Raw genomic sequence first — 23,101 nt, forward strand, 5'->3', positions numbered from 1 at the left:
TATCTCACAATAAGACATGAAGAAAATGGTAACTATAACACTTGCATAATTCATAAAGTCCTTTCTGTTGGTTATCTCAATTCTGTCCACAACAGTCAAATAAGCAGATTTTACAAACAAGGAGTTGAAGCCCTGCAAAGTAAAAGGATTTTCCTAGGATCCTACAGCTAATATAGAAACAAATTGAAACAAGTTATCTGATTGTGTATTTTGAGTTATTTCCACTCCCACAAAATGACTGTTTTCATTTCCCTAAAACATAGAGCATTATATTTTAAGTGGGAAGAGAGGGCTTACACAAGTTGATGTTCCCTTATTTAGAAGGCAACTTAGAAATACATTGATCTGCCCGCCGCGGTGGCTCACGCCTGTAATTCCAGCTCTTTGGGAGGCTAAGAGGGGCGAATCACGAGGTCAGGGGATTGAGGCCATCCTGGCTAACATGGCGAAACCCTGTCTGTACCAAAAATACAATATATATATCTGTGTGTAATCGAATGTGAATGAACAATGATGTTGACTTGATACTACATTTCTGAGTGGCCAGACTGCAACATCCTGGAGGACAGGGAACTAATTATTAATCATTTTGTAACCATAGTTCCTAATTTGGTGGATACATAGTAACTATCAAATAAGTGAATAAATCTCTGGGAAGAAGCTGGTGGACTCTGTCTTGAGCCCATCCAATTTTCCCCCATCAATTTCCCCTCTCTCCTTTTTCAATACTGGGTATCTTGCAGAGTTGCAATGGCGGCCACCTGGTCAGTGAAATAAGCGAATTGAAAAACCACTGACTTCATTAACATGTCTAAAAAGGTAGGCTGAAAAAACTGAAAATCTATCAGGCATCTCATTCCATAGTTCCCTGTTTGACAAGAAGATCAAGGTGTCTTCAAAGTCTGCCCTAAGGCCCAGATCTCCTACGTGGATGGAGACTTCTAGTTTCACAAATCCCCGATGTCGGTTTCTCTAAACTATTTTATTCTTTGATCATACTCTCCAGACAACATCTCTATCCTGAAAAGCCCTTGCTGCAATTTTGTTTCTCTTTCAAAACAATGACTCGAAAATTTCCAAGGAAATAGCAAGAGGGCGATTCCCTTCTTGAAGTATTTGAGAGAGCAGAAGCTTACTTAAGTTCATGACTTGGGTCACCAAAGGCCAGAGGTAGCAGAGCACGGTGCCACACTCCTCCCCATTTTTCGCTGAGCTAAGCAATTCTGTCTTCCCTAGAGGTACTGCAGCTGGGAGCTTTTAGGGCGTACCTCACCACCCAACTTCTGGAACCCCAGACTTCTCAATCCCTGCATCCCCGAGAACTGCTCACTTTTTGTACAAAAACCTCAGGCACAGAGGAAAGGAATCTTGCGCAAGGTCGTTTTTCATTTACAAAACAAAAACCCAACAAAAACCAAACCGGTACCCACCCATTCGTCACTTCATTTTGCACCGTGAACAACAATAGGGGACTACAACTCCCAAAGAGGACTGCGCTCGTCCACTGGCTCAGAGGCCAATGGACGCCTGGTACATGACCGGCATCGACTAATCAGGGCCAGGCTCGATGAGGCTTTGTCTCCCGACCGCGCGCGGGGCCGATTCTCCCGCCTCCCAGCCCCGGCGCACGCGCGCCCCGCCCAGCCTGCCTTCCCTCCGCGCCCTCCCCTCTCCTTTCTCCCTCTCAGAACCTTCCTGCCGCCGCGTTCGCACCTCGCTGCTCCAGCGTCTGGGGCGCGTTCCAACCTTCCAGCCTGCGACCTGCAGAGAAAAAAAATTACTTATTTTCTTGCCCCATACATACCTTGAGGCGAGCAAAAAAAATTAATTTTAACCATGAGGGAAATCGTGCACATCCAGGCCGGTCAGTGTGGCAACCAGATCGGTGCCAAGGTAAGAATTTTACACCTCTTTTATTTCTTTTTAGAAGGAAAAATCCAGGTAAGTTATGAAAAAATGGTTGTGGGGCATTTGCACTCTCCATTCTTAATCAAGCTTTGCCCCTCCCAAGTTTGTTACATTTATATATATAATAACTAGCATTTGCTTTTGGAAAACTGGGAATCATTTTTCTTGGCAGGCACATTTTGGAGAAACTAGTAAAAGGGCTCTTCGGGTTTCGGGGGCGGGAAGACCAAGGACATATGTTACTTAAAAGGGCTTCTAACGGTCCAAGAACCGGGCAGGGAGAGAGATGCGGAAACAGTCGGAGACAAAGCGGGGCGAGGTTTTGCCCATGTGCATCCCGCCCAGCCCCCCCTGCGGGGTTCTTAGGGCCAAACGGGAGCGGGAAGGGGTGAGGCTGTCGGGCGGCTGCAGAGAGCTCCAGTGCAAAGGTCGGGGGGCGATGCGCCAGGGTGGGCTGCGCTGGGCGCTACCATTCACAAAAGATCAGGGACCCCAGCGCGCCCGCGACCCCGGAGGGCCGGTCCTGTAGTTGTTCCGGGGTGGAAGGAGAATAAGAACGGGATTAATTTTTCTTGCTTTCATGGCACCTAAGCGAGACCTCTTTAGGGCGTGAACTGATATGTCGAGAAAATGGGGGTGTGTGGTTTTCTTTAACGAGTCCTTCAGGACTTAATGGGAGAGAAAGAATGCTTTAAATCAAGGGGGAGAAATCTAGCAAAGGAATAAAATTCCGAGGCCAAGGGTTTTTTTTTTTTTTTTTTTGCGCGCGGTTACAGTGTAGCGGGGGAGGGGCGGGAGGAAGTGCGGGTGCTACGTTGTAGCAGAAGGGCGGGGCCCTGCGGGGCGGGGCCAGGGCGCCGCTGGCGCGCGGGGACAATGCGGCGTTGCCCGCCGGGAGGGGCGCGCTACCCTGGGCCCCGCCCCTCGCGCGGAATTCTTGCCCCTGGCCCCGCCCACGTGCGAAGTCTTTTGTCGGCGGCTCGACCTGCGCGTGCGCCGCAGTCACGTGGAGGGTGGGGGGTGGTCGACTGCGGCAGCAGCTCTTCTAGTGCCCCGAGCCTTTTGTGCGCCGCGCGGTGGGGCGGTGCCCAGCTCGGGGGAAGAACAGCGGCGCTTATCCAAGTATGGTCGACCTCCATCCGCCCACCGAGCACTTGGGACCCGCTGCACATAATCCCGAGCCGGGAAAGCTGTGGCTTTCCCGGGGGAGCGAGTGTCTAGGGGAAGGGTGTGGCAGGCACACGGGATGCCAGGCCCTAGAACAACGGCCTGAGCGCGTGTGGGATTAAAATGGGAGATGTGGGGCTGAGGCGGGCTAATTGGGATCGCTCCCGCTCAGGGGTTTGAGACCATCCTGGGCAACAAAGCGAGACCCCTCCCCCCGGCCACATCTCTTCAAAAAAAAAAAAAAAAAAATTAACTGGGTGTGGTGGCGCGCGTCTGTGGTCCCAGCTATTCGAGAGGCTGAGATGGGAGGATCGGTTGAGCCTGGGAGTTTCAGGCTGTAGTGATCCGTGATTGCACCACTGCACTGCAGGCTGGGCAACAGAGGAAGACCCTGTCTTAAAAATTAAAAGAAGCTGGGCGCGGTGGCTCACGCCTGTAATCCCAGCACTTTAGGAGGCCGAGGTGGGCGGATCAAGAGATCTAGACCATCCTGGTCAACATGGTGAAACCCGTCTCTACTAAAAATACAAAAAATTAGCTGGGCGTGGTGGCGCGCGCCTGTAGTCCCAGCTACTCCGGAGGCTGAGGCAGGAGAATCGCTTGAACCCGGGAAGCAGAGGTTGCAGTGAGCCGAGATAGCGCCATTGCACTCCAGCCTGGCGACAGAGCGAGACTCCGTCTCAAAAAAAAAAAAGAAAAAAGTTAAGAAAAAGATGAAATAAAATGGTAGTTGGGGACGTAGTTGACTGGGACTTGACTTGTGGTCTCGTTGCTCCTGCCCGGCAGTTCTGGGAGGTGATCAGTGATGAACATGGCATCGACCCCACCGGCACCTACCACGGGGACAGCGACCTGCAGCTGGACCGCATCTCCGTGTACTACAATGAAGCCACAGGTAAGGGCAAGAGCCCGGGCAGCTCAGGTTCCCCTTCCCTGTCTCCCACTTCTCTGGGGTCTCTTTCCATTCCTGGCACGCCTTATCCCCTTTCGGTGAATCTATCATTTTCTCCCTTTTGTGAACCACCGTCGGGGCCAAAGACGTCTGCTGCCACCTGGTGGCAGGACCTGGAACAAGTCTTGGGTCCCTGCTGTCTTCCATTCCCAGTGTATCTATAAACCTTTCCCTCTGCCAGATCTCACAGCTCTTAACTTTATTCTTTGTAGGTGGCAAATATGTTCCTCGTGCCATCCTGGTGGATCTAGAACCTGGGACCATGGACTCTGTTCGCTCAGGTCCTTTTGGCCAGATCTTTAGACCAGACAACTTTGTATTTGGTAAGTTATACAGATGATATTAGCAGATGATATACTATCGTGTTCAACTTATTTGGGTGCAAGGACACAGCAAAAGTTAGGAGATGATTGTTGTACTGGAGTGCTAAGAACTGTATTCTGAAATCTAATGGAGGGTAGAGGTAGGGTAGAGGTAGTGCCTGCTGTTGCTGGTACATTATGGGGCAGTGGGGGGAGAATACATCACAGTGAAGGAGAAAGAAGATACATCCAAGGGAATTATTTCTAAAGTTGAAAGATGGAAACATCATGTATCTTCCATACCCTGTTAATTGAGCTTTTCTCCTGACTGCATTCCAGGTCAGTCTGGGGCAGGTAACAACTGGGCCAAAGGCCACTACACAGAGGGGGCCGAGCTGGTTGATTCTGTCCTGGATGTGGTACGGAAGGAGGCAGAGAGCTGTGACTGCCTGCAGGGCTTCCAGCTGACCCACTCACTGGGTGGAGGCACAGGCTCTGGAATGGGCACTCTCCTTATCAGCAAGATCCGAGAAGAGTACCCTGATCGCATCATGAACACCTTCAGTGTGGTTCCTTCACCCAAAGTATCTGACACCGTGGTCGAGCCCTACAATGCCACCCTCTCCGTCCATCAGTTGGTAGAGAACACTGATGAGACCTATTGCATTGACAACGAGGCCCTCTATGATATCTGCTTCCGTACTCTGAAGCTGACCACACCAACCTACGGGGATCTGAACCACCTCGTCTCAGCCACCATGAGCGGTGTCACCACCTGCCTCCGCTTCCCTGGCCAGCTCAATGCTGACCTCCGCAAATTGGCAGTCAACATGGTCCCCTTCCCACGCCTCCATTTCTTTATGCCTGGCTTTGCCCCTCTCACCAGCCGTGGAAGCCAGCAATATCGAGCTCTTACAGTGCCAGAACTCACCCAGCAGGTCTTCGATGCCAAGAACATGATGGCTGCCTGTGACCCCCGCCACGGCCGATACCTCACCGTGGCTGCTGTCTTCCGTGGTCGGATGTCCATGAAGGAGGTCGATGAGCAGATGCTTAACGTGCAGAACAAAAACAGCAGCTACTTTGTGGAATGGATCCCCAACAACGTCAAGACAGCTGTCTGTGACATCCCACCTCGTGGCCTCAAGATGGCAGTCACCTTCATCGGCAACAGCACGGCCATCCAGGAGCTCTTCAAGCGCATCTCGGAGCAGTTCACTGCCATGTTCCGCCGGAAGGCCTTCCTCCACTGGTACACAGGCGAGGGCATGGACGAGATGGAGTTCACTGAGGCTGAGAGCAACATGAACGACCTCGTCTCTGAGTATCAGCAGTACCAGGATGCCACCGCAGAAGAGGAGGAGGATTTCGGTGAGGAGGCCGAAGAGGAGGCCTAAGGCAGAGCCCCCATCACCTCAGGCTTCTCAGTTCCCTTAGCCGTCTTACTCAACTGCCCCTTTCCTCTCCCTCAGAATTTGTGTTTGCTGCCTCTATCTTGTTTTTTGTTTTTTCTTCTGGGGGGGGGTCTAGAACAGTGCCTAGCACATAGTAGGCACTCAATAAATACTTGTTTGTTGAATGTCTCCTCTCTCTTTCCACTCTGGGAAACCTAGGTTTCTGCCATTCTGGTGACCCTGTATTTCCTTCTGGTGCCCATTCCTTCCATCTGTCCAGTTAATATTTCCCTCTTAAAAATCTCCAAGACGCTGGGTCTCATCCAGATCCCATTTAGAACCAACCAGGTGCTGAAAACCCATGTAGATAATGGCCACCATCCTAAGCCCAAAGTAGAAAGTGGTAGAAGGTAGTGGGTAGAAGTCACTATATAAGGGAGGGGATGGGATTTTCCATTCTAAGTTTTGGAGAGGGAAATCCAGGCTATTAAAGTCACTAATTTCCAAGTATGTCCATTTACCATCTCAGCTTCAAGGGAGGTGTCAGCAGTATTATCTCCACTTTCAATCTCCCTCCAAGCTCTACTCTTTGGAGGGGTCTGACCCACTCTGTCAAGTGGAATCCTTCCCTTTCCAACTCTACCTCCCTCATTCGAACTCCTTTCCCCTGATCAGAGAAAGGCATCAAGGGGGCGGGGGCGGGGGCAGGGCCGGGGGGAAAGAGACCAGCCTTGGTCCCTAAGCCTCCAGAAACGTCCTCTGAATCCCCATCTTTTCTTATCCCCCAAAAAGAACAAGCATCCCTGACTGGAATGGTGTATACTGCCACATCAGTGTTTGAGTCAATCCCCAGAGGAGAGGGGAACCCTCCATCTTTTTTTGCAACATCTCATTTCTTCATTTTGCTGTTGCTTCCCCCCACACACACTTAGTTTTGTTCTTTCCTACATTTGAGATTTCTATTTTGTGTTGAACTTGCTGCTTTTTTTCATATTGAAAAGATGACATCGCCCCAAGAGCCAAAAATAAATGGGAATTGAAAAAAGCTACGAGATGTGTGCTTATTTAGGGAAACACTGCTGATGGAGGCCTGGGGCCTGAGTTCAGGTGCACTGCTCTCCTTAAATTGACACTTCACAATATTAAGTTCCTGTCCCATCTATGGGTTCTGCATCCATGGATTCAACCAACTGGATATTGGGAAAATAGTTGTACTGGACATATATAGACTTCTCATTATTCCCTAAACAATAATAGTGTAAACTATTTACATAATATTTGCATTAGATTAGGTATTACAAGTAATGTAGAGATGATTTAAAGTACACAGGTTATATGCAAATACTACATTTTATATGAGGGACTTGGGCGTCTGCCGATTTGATATTTCAGGGAGGTACTGGTAAGGACACTACTGAATAGACCCTCACATCATTATCTCTGGTACCCAAACTGTTCTCAGCACCAGTCAGTCTTTTTAATGGAGTCTGACAGCTCACTGCAGCCTTGATGTCCTGGGCTCGGGCAATCCTCATTCTCCCAAGCAGCGGGACTGTAGGTATGAGCCAGGTGAGCCAATGCACCACGTCCACCAATGAGTCTTAACTGGGGAAGGCATAGGCTTAGATACAGGATCCAGGGCTGGAAAATGGAAGCTGAGAAGAATGACAAGTCATGCATAACTGGTTTCCAGACCAGCATCCACATCCTCTGGAAACTTGCAGAAATAAATGGAAGTTTTTTGTCCCACCCAGATGTACTGAACCAGAAATGGTTGAACTGGCCTTGGCCACTCAGCCCAGGATTCCTTTGGGTTATGTGTACCCACGGCCGTTTCTTGTGATCCTATAGGCTTAGTCAACCTGTGACACCAAGATAACTAGTGAAGCCCTGGTATGGTGGCTCCCACCTGTAATCCCAGCACTGGGGGGCCGAGGCAGGAGAATGGCTTGAGCCCAGGAGTTCCGCACCAGCCTGGGCAACAGTGAACCATCTAACCAAAAAAAAAAAAAAAAAAAAAAAAAAAGCTGGGCATGGTGGCGCATGCGTGTAGTCCCAGCTACCGGGGTAGGGGGTGGTGGTTGTTGGCCAGGGTGGGGGTTGGGTGGGAGGGCGAGGCTGCAATGAGCCCTGACCGTACCCCTGCACCCCAGCCTGGGTGACAGCAAGACCTTGTCTTTTTTTTTTTTGAGATGGAGTCTTGCCTTGTTGCCCGGGGGGAGCGCATTGGCGCGATCTTGGCTCACTAAACTTCTGCCTCCGGGGTTCCAGGAATTCTCCTGCCTCAGCTTCCCAAGTAGCTGGGATTACAGGCGCCCGCCATCACGCCAGGCTAATTTTTGTATTTTTAGTAGAGATGGGGTTTCACCACGTTGGCCAGGGCTGGTCAAACTCCTGACTTCAAGTGATCCACCCGTCTCAGCCTCCTAAAGTGCTGGGATTACAAGCATGAGCCACTGTGCCAGGCCCAAAGTGCTCGGATTACAAGCATGAGCCACCACGCCCGGCCCAAGACCTGTGTTTAAAAAAAAAAAGACAGTCGGGAATGCTACCTTACAGTCCCATTCTAAAACAATCTGTACCATCTGCTACCTCATACCTCATACTTTTAAGTTCTCAATGCAAGTCTCAAAGCTACCCTGAAAACAATAATTCCTTTTGCCATATTTTCAGGAATTCTGGGAACTAATACTATTCTCAACAGTCCTTCTATTTTAGCATGCTTTTCTGACTATAATACACTGTTGGGAAAAATTAACTCTAAAACTCTTGACAGTATATAAGTAACTTGCTTTTCTCCCATTCTAGAAAGCCTATTTTATGCAAAGGAGGAAGCTACATTCTAGCGTTCATTTTCTTTCTAATAGAGCCAGGATCTTGCTTTGTCACCCAGGCTGGAGTGCAGTGGTACGATCACGGCTCACTACAGCCTCAGACTCCTGAGCTCAAGTGATCCTCCCACCTCAGCCTCCCAAGTAGCTAGGACTACAGGCAAGAGTCACCACACCTGACTCTAGCATTCATTTTTTTTTTTTTCAAACAGTCTCACTCTGTTGCTTAGGTTAGAGTGCAGTGGTGTGATCTTGGTTCACTGCAACCTCCACTTCCCAGGTTCAAGTGGTTCTCCTGTCTCAGTCTCCCAAGTAGCTGGGACTACAGGCACGTGCCACCCTACCTGGCTAATTTTTGTATTTTTGGTAGAGACAAGGTTTCGCCATGTTGGCCAGGCTGGTCTCAAACTCCTGACCTCAGATGATCTGTCTGCCTTGGGCTCCCAAAGTCCTGGGATTACAGATGTGAGCCACCATGCCGGGCCAAGCATTCATTTCCAGTTGCTTCTGTTTTATTAATTGTTGATAAGTATCAGTACTTACTTATAGCAATTTATTTGGGTAGCAAAGTTGAAAACCTCCAGCACATCCTTCAGTCTTGGTCAGGAAAGTATTCTAGACAACAGGCTCCAACAGTCTGATTTAATTAGGAATTAAATAAGTTGAGATGGGGTGGAGTGGGATCATCAGAAGGCTGACATGGGACCACTGGAGTTGGCAATCATAGCAGTGTGAGGTTGGCAAGGGGAGCAACCCCCTTCAAGACAAGGCACAAACTATTTGGCAAGGAGAGATGAGGGGTGGGACCTCACTGTCAATGGACATGCTCAGGGAGGCCAGTGGATTACATGCAACAGGAGGATCATTCAGGCAACTTCAGCTATGAGGCTGGGCATCTGTGAGGGCTGAAGGCTCAAGCTGTTCGCAAAGGCTTGTGATTCACCTGGCAAAAAGACAACAGCAGGTGACACTTGGGAACATTTGGGAGGTTGAGGCCCCTGCTCTCCTGGGCCCCCATTTAGATGAATGGGCTATAGGGAGAACACACACGGCCAGGAGTCTTCTTTCTGGTGCCTTACCTCATCCTGTTTCCCTAAACAAAGACATCAGGATCCACATACAATAAATCACTCAAGAGAAGAGAAGGGGCAGAGCCTTGTTTGCACTCTCCTTAGCTATGAATATTCCACTGCAGGCCTCCAGGAGGCTCCAAGGAACCCAGTTTGAAGGTCATCGGTATGATCCAGGGCTTTTATTTACATATGCTTTTTTTTTTTTTTTTTTTTTTTTTTTTTTTTTGAGATGGAATCTCAGTCTGTTACCCAGGCTGGAGTGCAGTGGTGCAATCTTGGCTTACTGCAACCTCCGCCTCCTGAGTTCAAGTGATTCTCTTTCCTCAGCCTCCCGAGTAGCTGGGATTACAGGTATGCGCCACCATACCCGGCTAATTTTTGTATTTTTGATAGAGATGGGGTTTCACCATGTTGGCCAGGCTGATCTCAAACTTCTGACCTCAGCTGATCCATCCACCTTGGCCTCCCAAGGTTATGGGATTATAAGCATGAGCCACAGCGCCCAGTCCAAATATGCATTTCTTTCTCTCTCTCTTTTTTTTTTTGAGATGGAGTCTCGCTCTGTCACCCAGGCTGGAGTGCAGTGGCGCAATCTTGGCTCACTGCAAGCTCTGCCTCCCAGGTTCTCACCATTCTCCTGCCTCAGCCTCCCCAGCGGCTGGGACTATAGGCGCACAACGCCATGCCTGGCTGTTTTGTATTTTTAGTACAGACAGGGTTTCACCATGTTAGCCAGGATGGTCTCCATCTCCTGACCTCATGATCCGCCTGCCTCAGCCTCCCAAAGTGCTGGGATTACAGGCGTGAGCCACCGTGCCTGGCTTCTTTTTTTCTTTTTTGAGATAGAGTCTTGCTCTGTCACCCAGGCTGGAGTTCAGTGGTGCAATCTCAGCTCACTGCAACCTCCGCCTCCTGGGTTCCAGCAATTCTCCTGCCTCAGCCTCCCGAGTAGCTGGGATTACAGGCAGACACCACCAAGCCTGGCAAATTTTTTTTTTTGCATTTTTCGTAAAGATGGGGTTTCATTCGCCATGTTGGCCAGGCTGGTCTCGAACTCCTGACCTCAGGTGATCTGCCTACCTCGGCCTCCCAAAGTGCTGGGATTACAGGCATGAGCCACTGCACCCGGCACCATTTCTTTACCATACACATAATGCTTACTATACACCAGGCACTATTCTAAACACTGCAAATATTTGCTCGAGCCCCTCAACAATTCAACAGGGTAGTTTCTAATTATTAACCCAATTTTAAGGTGAGGAAACAGGTATAGAGAGGTTGATTACTTGTCCAAGATCACAGCTAGCAGGCATTGTAGCTAGGATTAACAAAACAGTGGTTCCAGAGCCTGTTTGCTGACCTCGACCATGATCTACAGGTGAATTAACTGGGGAACCAAGAAAAGCAGTGATATGCCCTGGAATTAATTAACTGTCAATAGGCTGCAACTAGTTCCCTATACTAGTGGGGTGACCACAAGCACAGGTTGCAGAGACAGTTGACCTAGATTTCACTCCAGCTGCACCAGCAGAATGAGTAGGAACATGCTGGAAGTTCAGTTTCTTGACTTTGTAAAACCCTATATACCCTAAGGGTATATAAAACAACTCATTTATGTAGAAGCTTAGCACCGTGTCTGGCACACAGAAAGTGATTAATAAACATCAGTGACTCCCAGGCCTGGATGCTGGCGAAATGCTACGCCTGCTGCGTTATACAACACAGGAACCTAGCAATTCTGCTCCTCAGCTCCAACCTGAGACCTCACCTGGGAGATGCTGACGCCTGTGAGTCTTTCCACACTCTCTGGCAGGCGGGTTAGAATGTCCAGTACTTCCCCAGTCACTTTGGCTGCCCCCATGGTCCCACTGCCGCTGGACACCAGTGTGATCTTATTGGCCGAAGTCAAGGGACCACTGATCTCCTCTGCCACCTGGCAGGAGAGAGATGCCCACTCAGTGCCCATGATCTGACCACACTCCTCATAAAACAACTTACCCTGGGTTTTAAGGTCCTCGTTCCATTGGTCATCCTTCCTTACTTTGGCCACTAATAATTCCCACCCCTAATTTAGGGTCCCCCTAGCCTGGTTCTCCCTAAGCCCCTCATTTCACCCCACCCCTTAGTCCCTGGTTCTATTTCCTCTTTTCTTGGTGCCCACACAACCTCCAGACCTGGGGCAGCTTCTCTAGCAGCATGTCCAGCTGAGCAGCCTCTTGGTACAGCTGGAAGGCTTCTGCCTTCTTGGCCATCTGCTCAGCCTCGGCTCTGGCTCGGGCCCCTATGGCAAAGGCCTCAGCTTCCCCACGCATCTGAGGGTTAAGGATGCTTGTGAGATTGACGGAAATCATTAAGAACAAGAAATCCCAGCTCAAGCAGCAACCCCCACCCTCTCCACAAGCCAGCAGGAGCTGCATCTTAACTCACCCGCACCGACTCAGCTTCTGCCTCCGCCTGCATAATTAGTTGGGACCTGTGGACAGAAGGAAAGTGGAGGGTGCAGCCCAGGGACTCAGTGTTGCAAAGGCAGAGGTTCCTGAAACCTAAAATCCATAGCAGTCCAGGTGGTGAAGGCTTCAGCCCTCCATCTTGGGGTGCCTAGGTGGCAAGTGGGCTAGGAAGGGTCAGGAAGGGGACATTTACTTCTCTGCCTCGGCTAGGCGCTCCAGCTTGTAGCGCTCAGCTTCTGCTGGCTTCCGCACACGGGCCTCCAGCTCTTTCTCCCGCCGGGCGATCTCCTGCTCCTGCACTGCCACCTGCTGGGCCCGCTCCACCACCTGCACCTGCACCCGCTGCTCCTCAATCTGCTGCTTAGTCTTGGCCACCTGGGTAGGAGGGGCGCTCTGAGTCAGAAGTGAAGAGGAAGTGCCCCGGAACCAGAGCTCCAGAGTGGGATATAAAAATAGGAGCTGGTGGCCGGGCGCGGTGGCTCACGCCTGTAATCCTAACACTTTGGGAGGCCAAGGAGGGTGGATTGCCTGAGTTCAGGAGCTCAAGACCAGCCTGGTCAACATGGTGAAACCCTGTCTCTACTAAAATACAAAAAATTAGCCAGGTGTGGTGGCACACACCTGTAGTCCCAGCTACCTGGGAGGCTGAGGCAGGAGAGTTGCTTGAACCTAGGAGGTGAAGGTTGCAGTGAGCCGGGATTACGCCACTGCACTTCACCCCGGGCAACAGAGTAAGACTCCATCTCCAGCCCGGCGCGGTGGCTCACGCCTGTAATCCCAGCACTTTGGGAGGCCGAGGCGGGCAGATCACGAGGTCAGGAGATCGAGATCACAGTGAAACCCCGTCTCTACTAAAAATACAAAAAATAGCCGGGCGCGGTGGTGGGCGCCTGTAGTCCCAGCTACTCGGGAGGCTGAGCCAGGAGAATGGCGTGAACTCGGGAGGTGGAGCTTGCAGTGAGCCGAGATCGCGCCACTGCACTCCAGCCTGGGCGGCAGAACTAGACTCAAAATAAATAAATAAATAAAAAAAGACTCCATCTCCCAAAAAAAAAAAAAAATAGGAGCAGGTACATGAAGGTGGGTCCCCTCCTGCTTGGCCAGCCCAGTGGAGTCCAGTGTTCCTCTGATGAGCTCCTGTTTAATCTATTTTTCCCACCTGTGCCCCCTTCTAGAGTATAAATACCTGGAGGGCACTGAGCACATGGTGGCCTTCTGTTATCTCCAGTCTTGCTCAAATCCCCCCACTGTTGCTAGAATAACCTTAGTGCTAGCCTAGGCTACTGCAATAGCTGACTTATTTTTTGTGGGGGTGGGGACACGTGATCTTTTTTGTCTTTTGCATATGGTGCAGATTTAACAGAAAAAAAAAGTAAACCACGAGAAAGCTTCTTCCTACATTCTCCAAACCACGTGGGTCCCTTTCCCAGAAGTAGCCACCCAGACCAGCTTCTTGTGTATCCTTCCAGGGATACTCTGAACATCTACAAGAATGTGTGTATTCATAGAATTCCTCTTATTTAAGCAGATTTATTTCTTTTCTTTTTTTTTTTTCTTTTAGGTAGAGTTTCGCTCTATTGCCCAGGCTGGAGTGCAGCGGCGTGATCTTGGCTCAGTGCAACCTCCACCTCCCAGGTTCAAGCTATTCTTTTGCCTCAGCCTCCCAAGCAGCTGGGACTACAGGCATATGCTACCACGTCTGGCTAATTTTTGTATTTTTTTTTAGTAGAGGCAGGGTTTCACCATGTTGGCTAGGCTGATCTTGAACTCCTGATCTCAAGTGATCCATCCACCTCAGTTTCTCAAAATGCTGGGATTTTGGGAGGCTGAGGTGGGAAGGATCCTTTGAGCCCAGGAATTTGAGAACAGCCTAGGCAACATGGTGAAATTCCATCTCTACAAAACATACAAAAATTAGCCAGGTGTGGTGGCATATGCTTGTAGACCCAGCTACTCGGGAAGCTGAGGTGGGAGTATCGCTTGAGCCTCGTAGTTGAAGCTATAGTGAGCTGAGATTGTACCGCTGCGCTCTATCTAGCCTGGTGGACAGAGTAAGACTCAGTCTCAAAGAGGAGGAGAGGAGAGAAGAGAGAAGAGAAGGAAAGAGAGGAAGAAAGACTAGTCAAGTGCAGTAGTGAGAAGTAGGTAAAGAGCAGAACAAGGAGTTCAATCTGTAACTGACTGAACAATCAATTGAGATAACTCACTACCTTTGGACCAGCCTCTGTCTTTATCTTAAAAAAAATCATTTTGGCTTTAGTGAGGTTTTAGGAGAGAGTAAAATTAGCTACATTCGTTTAATCCATCATCTCTGAAAAAGAGCCCAACTCATCTCTTACTTCCTTTTTTTTTTTTTTTTTTTGAGACAGAGTCTTGCTCTGTCACCCAGGCTGGAGTGCAGTGGTGTTATCTCGGCTCACTGCAAGCTCCGTCTCCCGGATTTATGCCATTCTCTTGCCTCAGCCTCCCGAGTAGCTGGGACTACAGGCGCCCGCCACCACACCTGGCTAATTTTTTGTATTTTTAGTAGAGATGGGGTTTCACCGTGTTAGCCAGGATGGTCTCGATCTCCTGACCTCGTGATCTGCCCGCCTCGGCCTCCCAAAGTGTTGGGATTACAGGCGTGAGCCATCGCGCCTGGCCTTGCTTCCTCTCTTCATACAGTCCATTCTCCACAAGGCAACCAGACTGATCCCTATACAAATATAAATAAGACCATGGCACCTTTCTGATTGAGGTTCTCCAATAGCTTTCCACTGTGCTTTCAATTCTCTTCTATGTCTCCATCATGACCACACAAACCCTTTGTGATCTGGCCGTCAGCCTTTCCTCCTCATTCACAGCACACCAGCCTCCTCAGATCAGAAACCTCCTTTCTGTCTCCACCTCATGGCCTTTGCACTTACTGGTCCTCCTGCCTAGCCACTAGCCCTATCTATCTATCTACCTTAGACAGAGTCTCGATCGATTTATCTATCTATCTTAGAAGGAGTCTCGCTTGTCACCCAGGCTGGAGTGCAGTGGCGCGATCTCACTCCCACCTTCTGGGTTCAAGTGATTCTCATGCCTCAGCCTCCCGAGTGTCTGGAATTACAAGCTCACACCACCACACCCGGCTACTATTTTTTGTATTTTTGGTAGAGATAGGGTTTTACCATGTTGGCCAGGCTGGTCTCAAACTCCTGGCCTCAAGTGATCTTCCTGTGTCGGCCTCTCCAAGTATTGGGATTACAGGCATGAACCACCGCGCCCAGCCACATATGACTACTTAAAAAGTACAGGCTAGAATGTTCTTGGCCCAGAACTCTGTTCCTTCTTATCTACAGGTCTGATCTCAAACACCACTTCCTCATAGAAACTTTCTTTTTTTTTCTTTTTTTTTTTGAGACGGAGTCTCGCTCTGTAGCCCAGGCTGGAGTGCAGTGGTCGGATCTCAGCTCACTGCAAGCTCCGCCTCCCGGGTTTACGGCATTCTCCTGCCTCAGCCTCCCGAGTAGCTGGGACTATAGGCGCCCGCCATCTTGCCTGGCTAGTTTTTTTGTATTTTTTAGTAGAGACGGGGTTTCACCGTGTTAGCCAGGATGGTCTTGATCTCCTGACCTCGTGATCCGCCCGTCTCGGCCTCCCAAAGTGCCGGGATTACAGGCTTGAGCCACCGCGCCTGGCCTTTAGAAACTTTCTCTGACCACCCGCTAACCTAATAACTCCCCTCCCACAGTTTTTCACATCACCCTGTTTATTTCCTTCACAGCACGTAAACAAGAATTATAGCCTGGGAAGGTCATTTACTTGCTTACTAGCTGTTTCCTGTGTCATAATGTAAGCTGCATAAGGGCAGGAATCTTTTCTGTCTCATTCATATTTACAGCCTCACCTCCAAAATGATGTCTGGCACACAGGAGGCACTTAACAGATATTTGTTGAATAAATCCTTTCCTGAACACCTAGCACAGTGCCTGGTGCATAAGAAGAAACTGATAAAAGTTGAAAAGAGCCCAACCAGCCCAATCCCTTAATCTGCAGACAAGTAAGGTCATGTTTAGAAGGTTAAGAACCTTATCCATAGCTTTACTGCAAGCTAGCAGTTTCCATTATGGTAATCCTTTTCAAACTCAAACTCCAATGTGCATACAAATCACCTAGGAATTCCCCTCAAGATTTTGTTAAAATGCAGGTTCTGATTCAGTTGATGAGGGCCAGGGCCTGCAATTTTGTATTTCTAACAAGCTTCGCAATGATGCTGTAGCTGCTGCTAGGTAGAACACAGTTTGAGTTGCCAAGCTCTATGTCATGCTCAACCTGTCAAGTCACCCAGGAATTTAACATAATAACAAAAGATGTTTTGTACCTTCATAATGCTTTCAGCCTGTACCAACTCTTGGCAAAAACAAAATGCATAACATTGCTATCCTTTGGGTAAAGGTCTCAAAGTACAGTTGACTTTCATTATTCTTGGTAGTTCTGTTCTATGAAGTAGTCATGAATGCTGAATTAGTTAGTACCTAATTTGTTCCTAGAAGAAATACAGGGCTAGGTTTCTGTGAGCCTCTGGTCACAACATTTTCATCAACTGATCAATATAAAGCCTTGCTTTATATGTGTTTCTGTTTAAAGACACCTTATGTAAACTATATTATTGATTCATTAACACTGAACTCACAGCTAACAGCACTACAACTCCTGCATGAACGAAGCTTACCTAACACATGTATTTCTTCCATAAGGCACATCATAGCCTGCTTGCACTAAAGGACACCAGACAGCACTCCAGTACTGATGCTTGGGGGCCATTTTAAAGAGCGAAATCACCAAGAAAAAGCACAAAAACGCAAAAAACATGGCAGTAAATATACTGCGAAAATAACATGGCTTATGATATGAGAGCTGAAACAAGGCGGCAGAGCATCTCCTTGCTGAACCTCACCTGGGCACTGCACATCAGGTGGCTCAGCTATCTCACCACTCTGTGCGTGTCTGCAAATGATTCTGAAAGTGCAGCGACTTTACTGGTAACCTTTTGAGGTTACCAACACATTTTAGTGAATAGGCAAATTCTCAGATACAAATAATGAAGAATGAAGATCAACTATATCTCCTGGCAATATCAAGGGCTGCCCATATCTCACTTTGCAGGATTCAATGTCCAAGTCCATGTTTTCCTTCTTCATACCCTTTTTTGATTAACCAGGGCTGCTGTTAGCCCACAGCATGCCTCTGTGCAAATTAGAAATTCCTCTGTGTAGATGCAGACCCATGTCAGCACTGCTTGATTAGAGGGGCATGGGCCGGATCTGAGCTCGGATCCATTTTCTCAGTCAGATACCCTTGCACAGACACAGTCTGCTCCAAACATATGACCAGCTTTATTGATCATATCCCTTCTTGAATTTTTTTTTTTTTTTTTTTTTGAGATGGAGTCTCACTCTGTCACCAGGCTGGAGTGCAATGGCATGGTCTTAGCTCACTGCAACCTCCGTCTCCTGGGTTCAAGCAATTCTCCGGCCTCAGCCTCCCAAGCAGCTGGGACTACAGGTACGTGCCACCACACCTGGCTAATTTTTGTATTTTTAGTAGAAACGGGGTTTCACTATGTTGGCCAGGTTGGTGTCGAACTCTTGACCTTGTGATCCACCTTCCTTGGCCTCCCAAAGTGCTGGGATTACAGGCATGAGCCACCGCTCCTGGTCTTTTTTTTCTTTTCTCTCTTTTTTTTTTTTTTTTTTTTTTTTTGAGACAGGATCTCGCTGTCACCCAGGCTGGAGTGCAGTGGTGTGATCTCGACTCACTGCAACCTGCACATCCTGGCTCAAGCGATCCTCCTGCCTCAAGCAATCCTCCTGCCTCATCCCCCAAGTAGCTGTGACTACAGGCCCGAGCCGCCATGCCTGACTGATGTTTGTATTTTTTGTAGAGACAGGGTTTCACCATGTTGCCTAGGCTGGCCTTGAACTCCTGAGGTCAAGCAATCAGCCTGCCTTGGCCTCCCAAAGTGCTGGGATTACAGGCACGAGTCACCACACCCAGCTGGCCTTTTCTTTAAAGCTTTTCAGCTGTAACATCTGAGTCTTTTAAATCTCTCCTCATATAGGGGAGCTGGTCCACTGATGGAGAGCCAGAATAAGATCAGAGTTAGAATATGAGAAGTGGTGGTTCCTGAGACGGACAGCCTGAGAGGAATGGGGAAGGGGCAGAGAGCAGCCTGGCCATCTGCCCAGTGCAGTGGCTCTGACCTGAAGCTGATAGGCCAGGTCAGCCTGTGCTCGGCGGGTGTTGACCTCGATGTCATAGGCGGCCTTCTTCAGCTCGTAATCTCTCTGTGCCTTGGCCATCTCGATCTCACTCAGGTACTGAGCGGACACCTTTTCCTGCTTGGCTTTGGCTTCCTGTCCAAGCAGAGATCAGGTAGGAAATGTCAGGGCAGTGGGAGAAAGGCCACAGTGAGAGCCTGCTTCCCACCAAGGTTCTCTGTCTGCCTCAAGTATTTTCCCTGCTAACCCAGCACCCCTGCTTCTTCTCAGTTGTGCCACTTCTATCCCCTTTCCCACTAAGCAACCCCCATCTCTCTCACCCGGATCCCAGCATCTCTCTTGGCCTCTGCTTCTCCAATCCGTGCATCTTTTTGGACTTGAGCTGTTCGAGCCTTTCCCAAAGAGTGCAAATAGTCCTGTGGGAGAGATGTAGAAATTAGTCCCTTGGACGGCTTAAGAGATGGGAGCAAGGAAGTGGGGAAGGATCAATTGCCCAGTTTTACCTGGTCATCGTGAATGTCCTTCAGAGTGTAGCTAACCACACTGATGCCCATGTTGACCAGGTCTGAGGAGGCCACTTTGAAAACCTGCTCTGAGAATTTCTGCCTGTCCTTATAGATCTCCTGTGATAACAGGATGGTGGGGAGAGAGGGGATACTCGGTTCGTCTATAATAATACTCGAACCTCTATAACCTCCATCGCGTGATGTAAGATTTCTTTTTTTTTTGGCTCACTGCAACCTCTACCTCCTGGGTTCAAGCGATTCTCCTGCCTCAGCCTCCCAAGTAGCTGGGATTACAGGCACCCACCACCATGCCCAGCTAATTTTTGTATTTTTAGTAGAGATGGGGTTTCACCAGGTTGGCTAGGCTGGTCTTGAACTCCTGACCTCAAGTGATCCACCCGCCTTGGTGTCCCAAAGTGCTGGGATTACAGGCATGAAGCACCCTGCCCGGCCGGGATGTAAGCTCTTAGATCCACTGTCTCTCACAGACTAGTGTGGTCCTTGGGTCCCCCTCATTTTGGCATCATTCCAGATGGTTCCCTGCCCCCAGGCCAACCTCCACAGTCATGTGGGCCATTATGGCCCTCTGGTGGCCCTCTAACGTCTCCAGGGCAATGTGGGCAATCTCAGCCTCCGTCTTCCCCAGGAACATCTGACAGGCGGCCGCCAGCATCTCCTTGTTCTGCCCCTGGATTTTTACCTGTAGCCAGAGTAGGGGTAGGAAAGGTGTGGTGGGGGCCTCATGAAGTCAGAGAAGAAGCAGAGAGAAGGGAGAGCCCTCAAAGAAATGCTTCTTCCATTTCAGGGAAAGAAAGGAGGAGGCGGCAAGTGCCTTGAGGGTGCCTGGAAAAGATGAGACTAGCAGAGGAACTTCTCTGCAGGCAAGGATCGAGAAGGCTGTGGCCAGAAGATGTCTTAATGTCCGGGTGAGAGGGTGATGGGGAAGTAGACTTTGGGGAAAAGGCTCTGAAAGCCTCACCTGGGCAATGCCAGTGACTGAGATGGGGACCCCATGGCGAGTGTAAACCTTTTCACTCTTGACATTGAGGGTCAGTGTGTTGAGAGAGATCCTAGGGGAAAAAGAAGGGACAGACAGTAAGAAAAGGAGGAAAAAGAGAAAATGGGAGGTTCCCCTTCCCTGGTTCCCTTCTTGCCTACCTCTGGATCTGCTGGATGCAGGGCAGGACAAAGACTCGTCCTCCAGCCACCATGACTGGGGGGCTTCGGCAGAACCCTGCAAAGTGAGGAGCAGTGAGGAACTGTGGCAGAGCTTGAATGTGGAAGACTGAGGAACTGGCGGGGGCTAGGGGACAGCAACCCACAGGAGAGAATCTGGGAGCTGGAGGGGAAGCAATCTGGGCCTTGGAATGGTGGGAATCAAACTGGGCAGTTCGTGGTCATCAAGGGGCAGAAGTCTGCGGCTGGGAAGCTGGTAGGGAGAGGGAGAAGGGGCAGAGGCCAGACTCACAGGGGTTCTGGGGTCACTGGCTGGGAAGGGTACAACAGTACTTACCGGAGACCACCATGGCCTCATTTGGGCCACAGGTGAAAAACATGGTTCAGGCTGGAGCTGGAGGAGAGGGAGGGAAAGCCATTGCGGATGGGGAAGGGGCGCTGTGGCGTCCACAGGGGCCCATCCTTTCCCTTTCCCGTCAGGCCCTCTCAGTCTGCATCCGCCACAGCCTGTCCCTTCCGCACCCATGGGTCCGCTAAAGCTTTTCCCTGCAAAATCCTGAAGATCCCCAGCGACCTCTTCCCCGCCTGCGTACGGTCCCTCCCTTCCCCTCGCCGCTCCCTTTGATAAAGGTCCCCTGCGCCCAGAGGCCTGAAGATCTTTCCCCTCCCTCCCTGCTTCTCGGCAGCCCCAGGCTCCATCTCCCCTCCCCCACTCACCTTCCTGGACACCGGCGGCGGCCCGGCTGGGGTCTAGGGAAGGGCGGGGGCGCGCAGGGACCTGCAAGCCGAGCAGGGGCCGGTAGCGGACCAGCCTTCCTGGGTCCGCTCCCGCGTTACCCACCCGGCCGCACCCTGTTGCTGCTGCAGCCGCGACCCCGCCCCCCGCAGCAAACTAAGCACCCCCACCTCGCCCCGCCTCGGCCCTGTGAGCTTGGCCCGCCCCTTTCCCGGCAGGCCCCGCTCGAGTCCGCAGCCCGCCCACCCGTTGGCTCCCGGGCCCAGCCGGGCTGCCTGGTTAGCCCAGGGGCGGCCACATCCCTGCCGCCCCAATCACCGCCCTTCTTGAGCCGGGCGACACAGCTCCACGCTCCGCCCCCGGGCGCGGGACTTGACCTCCGCGGCCCGGCACCCTGGCGTAAGGGTGATTGCCACATCTCGGATTCGCCGCGGGGCAACTACCTGGGAAAACCGCAGACTGGGCAATGAAAGACTGCATCGGGCAACCGGATGCTGGGTTCTGTTGACTTCAGGAAAAGGAGCTCCCGGGCCCAGGGAAGTGCGCGGGCTGGGGACTGGGCCACGGCGCCTCCCGCCGTTCCTTGCCATCTGAAGGCGGGGAGGAGTGGGGAGTCGGCGCTTGCAAAGATACACTCAAGACTGCAGACAGTAAATCAAGTTTATTTGTGTTCACAGAACATACTGGGCAATCTCGACAGTCGCCCCGTGACAGCCCACCAACCCCCAACCCTCTACCCCGCAGCCTCTCCCTAAAGGCGACTTCAAGAAGATCAAAGGATCTCACGGATCTCATTCCCAATGGTCCGCCGAAGTCTCACACAGTAGACAGACGGAGCTGAGATGCTGGAGGATGCAGTGTCACCTCCTAAACTTACGACCCACCACCAGGCTTCATCCCAGCCGGAACGTCCTCCCCCACCCGAGTCCTCCCCACTTCTTCTCCTACTCTGCCGCAGTTCCAGGTGTCCTGCCTCCACCAGTCCCACAAAGCTCAATAAATACCAAGAGACCTGCATTTACAGCAGGGGGAACATCTCACACCCTTGCATAAGTTAAAATAAATATTACGTACACCCCTTCATCACCTAGGAGGACGTACATAAATACATATAAATATTAATTAGGAGCAATAAGAAATAAATTAACGACGCTCTAATTCCCACCGGGCTTAGCCCCAGCTTGGCTGTGCCTCGGTCTATGTGCGCCTCAGTCCCGCCTCAAGCACTGGGTGTCGTCTCCGCTGTAGTGTTCTGAGTTCAAGTTGCCTCGGAAGTCCCAGTTTGGGATACGCTCTCGCGCACCAGGTACGCCTGGTGTTTCTTTGTGGTTTTTCGGATTCTTTTTGGGGAGTGCGGGGAGTCAAAGTCAGAAGGCGGCTGGGTGTTGCTGGAGGAAAGTGCTGAGGTCCAAAGCGTAGTCCGAGGGCTCCGAAGTCAGATTAAAGGGCTCGAGGACCGGGGGCACAGGGGTGGGCGCCTGGGATGCGGTGCTGGGGGCGTCCTCCGGAGGCAGGGGCGCTGGCACACCCTCTTCAGCTATCAGGATCTGGCAGAAGACGATGGTGAGCAGCAGAAAGAGAAGCCTTTTGGCTGGGTTCGGTTCCTCGACTGGCAGCTGGCGCCGGACCTAAGGGGTGACAAAAAAGGAGACAGGTCATGTCGAGGCCTCTGGAGTCGAGTCATTCCCCAGTGACTCCAGGGCAGCACACCCCGCGAATGCCCACTTCGGCGATACTCACCACTCGAGGGTAGAGAACCCTGCGGCTGCGCTTTCGGTGCCCGCGAGAGGTGCTGGGGCGCCCGGCGGGGACCGCTGCGGGCTCCGGGAGAGGGTCGAAGGTGAAGATCTCAGGACCGGAGCCCCGCCGGGGTCCCGGGTTGGTGGAGGGGGCCGGGGTCGGGGCCTGCAGGATGGTCATGGTCGGGTGGCAGCTGCGAGAGTGACACATGGTGCCCTGAGCGGAGTGTAAGGCCAAGTGCAGGCCGGCTGCAGGCAGAGTTAATTTATGGGCTCCTGGAAATTGGGCGGGTCCTTCTAACTCCTCCTCCCGCAGCTGGGGAGCGGTTGGCAGCAGCGGTCTGGAAATTCCAACGATTAAACAAAGGGAGTGGGTGGAGACTTGGCGTGCGCAATCCTAGGCGCCCAACTGTACGTTGAGTGTGTGAGTCGCGAGTGGGGGTGGGTGAGATCCCGGGCTGTAGGCACATGTCGGGGCATGTGGCATCTGGAGAGGGGTTCGCGACAGCCTAGGAGATGGTTTAGCCACAGGATCCCTCACAGGCCCCAGCACTAGGGACCCAAGAGGGCTTTTTTTTTTTTTTTTTTTTTTGGAGACGGGGTCGCGTTCTGTCGCCAG

At 51.0% G+C, this 23,101-nt stretch overlaps 3 protein-coding genes across 6 annotated transcripts; 1 reads left to right on the forward strand and 2 right to left on the reverse strand.

The window, feature by feature from the left end:
* Positions 1 to 1,530: 1,530 nt before the first annotated feature.
* TUBB (tubulin beta class I) lies at positions 1,531 to 5,908 on the forward strand. 2 transcript variants are annotated; one of them, XM_050788425.1, is made up of 4 exons: positions 1,531 to 1,893; positions 3,862 to 3,970; positions 4,240 to 4,350; positions 4,669 to 5,908. In XM_050788425.1, exons 1-4 carry the CDS (start codon positions 1,837 to 1,839, stop codon positions 5,724 to 5,726), a joined length of 1,335 nt encoding a protein of 444 aa, XP_050644382.1. In that variant the 5' UTR covers positions 1,531 to 1,836; the 3' UTR covers positions 5,727 to 5,908. The 2 variants fall into 2 exon arrangements, with proteins under 2 accessions (XP_050644382.1, XP_050644384.1); XM_050788427.1 differs by lacking the exon at positions 1,531 to 1,893 and adding an exon at positions 2,887 to 3,030.
* A 3,277-nt stretch (positions 5,909 to 9,185) lies between these two features.
* FLOT1 (flotillin 1) lies at positions 9,186 to 20,901 on the reverse strand. 3 transcript variants are annotated; one of them, XM_050788431.1, is made up of 13 exons: positions 20,725 to 20,901; positions 20,345 to 20,401; positions 19,990 to 20,065; positions 19,811 to 19,901; positions 19,388 to 19,531; positions 18,829 to 18,948; positions 18,646 to 18,741; positions 18,308 to 18,460; positions 12,271 to 12,452; positions 12,055 to 12,100; positions 11,802 to 11,939; positions 11,396 to 11,560; positions 9,186 to 9,497 (listed from the first exon to the last, which is right to left on the reverse strand). In XM_050788431.1, exons 2-13 carry the CDS (start codon positions 20,385 to 20,387, stop codon positions 9,468 to 9,470), a joined length of 1,284 nt encoding a protein of 427 aa, XP_050644388.1. In that variant the 5' UTR covers positions 20,388 to 20,401; positions 20,725 to 20,901; the 3' UTR covers positions 9,186 to 9,467. The 3 variants fall into 3 exon arrangements, with proteins under 3 accessions (XP_050644388.1, XP_050644389.1, XP_050644391.1); XM_050788432.1 differs by lacking the exon at positions 19,388 to 19,531 and having other exon boundaries at positions 20,725 to 20,891; XM_050788434.1 differs by lacking the exons at positions 19,811 to 19,901; positions 20,725 to 20,901 and having other exon boundaries at positions 20,345 to 20,403.
* Positions 20,902 to 21,385: 484 nt separating this feature from the next.
* On the reverse strand, positions 21,386 to 22,852 carry IER3 (immediate early response 3). Its single transcript, XM_050788541.1, has 2 exons — positions 22,484 to 22,852; positions 21,386 to 22,371 (listed from the first exon to the last, which is right to left on the reverse strand). The coding sequence occupies exons 1-2, from the start codon at positions 22,691 to 22,693 to the stop codon at positions 22,111 to 22,113; spliced, it is 471 nt and encodes a 156-aa protein (XP_050644498.1). The 5' UTR covers positions 22,694 to 22,852; the 3' UTR covers positions 21,386 to 22,110.
* Positions 22,853 to 23,101: the final 249 nt, after the last annotated feature.

This window comes from Macaca thibetana, chromosome 4 (genome assembly GCF_024542745.1).
Source record: "Macaca thibetana thibetana isolate TM-01 chromosome 4, ASM2454274v1, whole genome shotgun sequence".
NCBI classification, from domain to species: domain Eukaryota; kingdom Metazoa; phylum Chordata; class Mammalia; order Primates; family Cercopithecidae; genus Macaca; species Macaca thibetana.

What these genes read in the sequence shown, in the direction of transcription:
- TUBB (XM_050788425.1), top strand. Translation starts at nt 1,837, where the DNA reads ATGAGGGAAATCGTGCACATCCAGGCCGGTCAGTGTGGCAACCAGATC. An exon ending in GTACTACAATGAAGCCACAG is followed by an intron (nt 3,971 to 4,239) that starts GTAAGGGCAAGA and finishes TATTCTTTGTAG; the next exon opens with GTGGCAAATATGTTCCTCGT. An exon ending in ACCAGACAACTTTGTATTTG is followed by an intron (nt 4,351 to 4,668) that starts GTAAGTTATACA and finishes ACTGCATTCCAG; the next exon opens with GTCAGTCTGGGGCAGGTAAC.
- FLOT1 (XM_050788431.1), bottom strand. Translation starts at nt 20,387, where the DNA reads ATGTTTTTCACCTGTGGCCCAAATGAGGCCATGGTGGTCTCCG. An exon ending in TGGCCCACATGACTGTGGAG is followed by an intron (nt 18,949 to 19,387) that starts GTTGGCCTGGGG and finishes CTGTTATCACAG; the next exon opens with GAGATCTATAAGGACAGGCA. An exon ending in TGCTAGAGAAGCTGCCCCAG is followed by an intron (nt 11,561 to 11,801) that starts GTCTGGAGGTTG and finishes CTCTCCTGCCAG; the next exon opens with GTGGCAGAGGAGATCAGTGG.
- IER3 (XM_050788541.1), bottom strand. Translation starts at nt 22,693, where the DNA reads ATGTGTCACTCTCGCAGCTGCCACCCGACCATGACCATCCTGCAGGCC. An exon ending in GGGTTCTCTACCCTCGAGTG is followed by an intron (nt 22,372 to 22,483) that starts GTGAGTATCGCC and finishes GTCACCCCTTAG; the next exon opens with GTCCGGCGCCAGCTGCCAGT.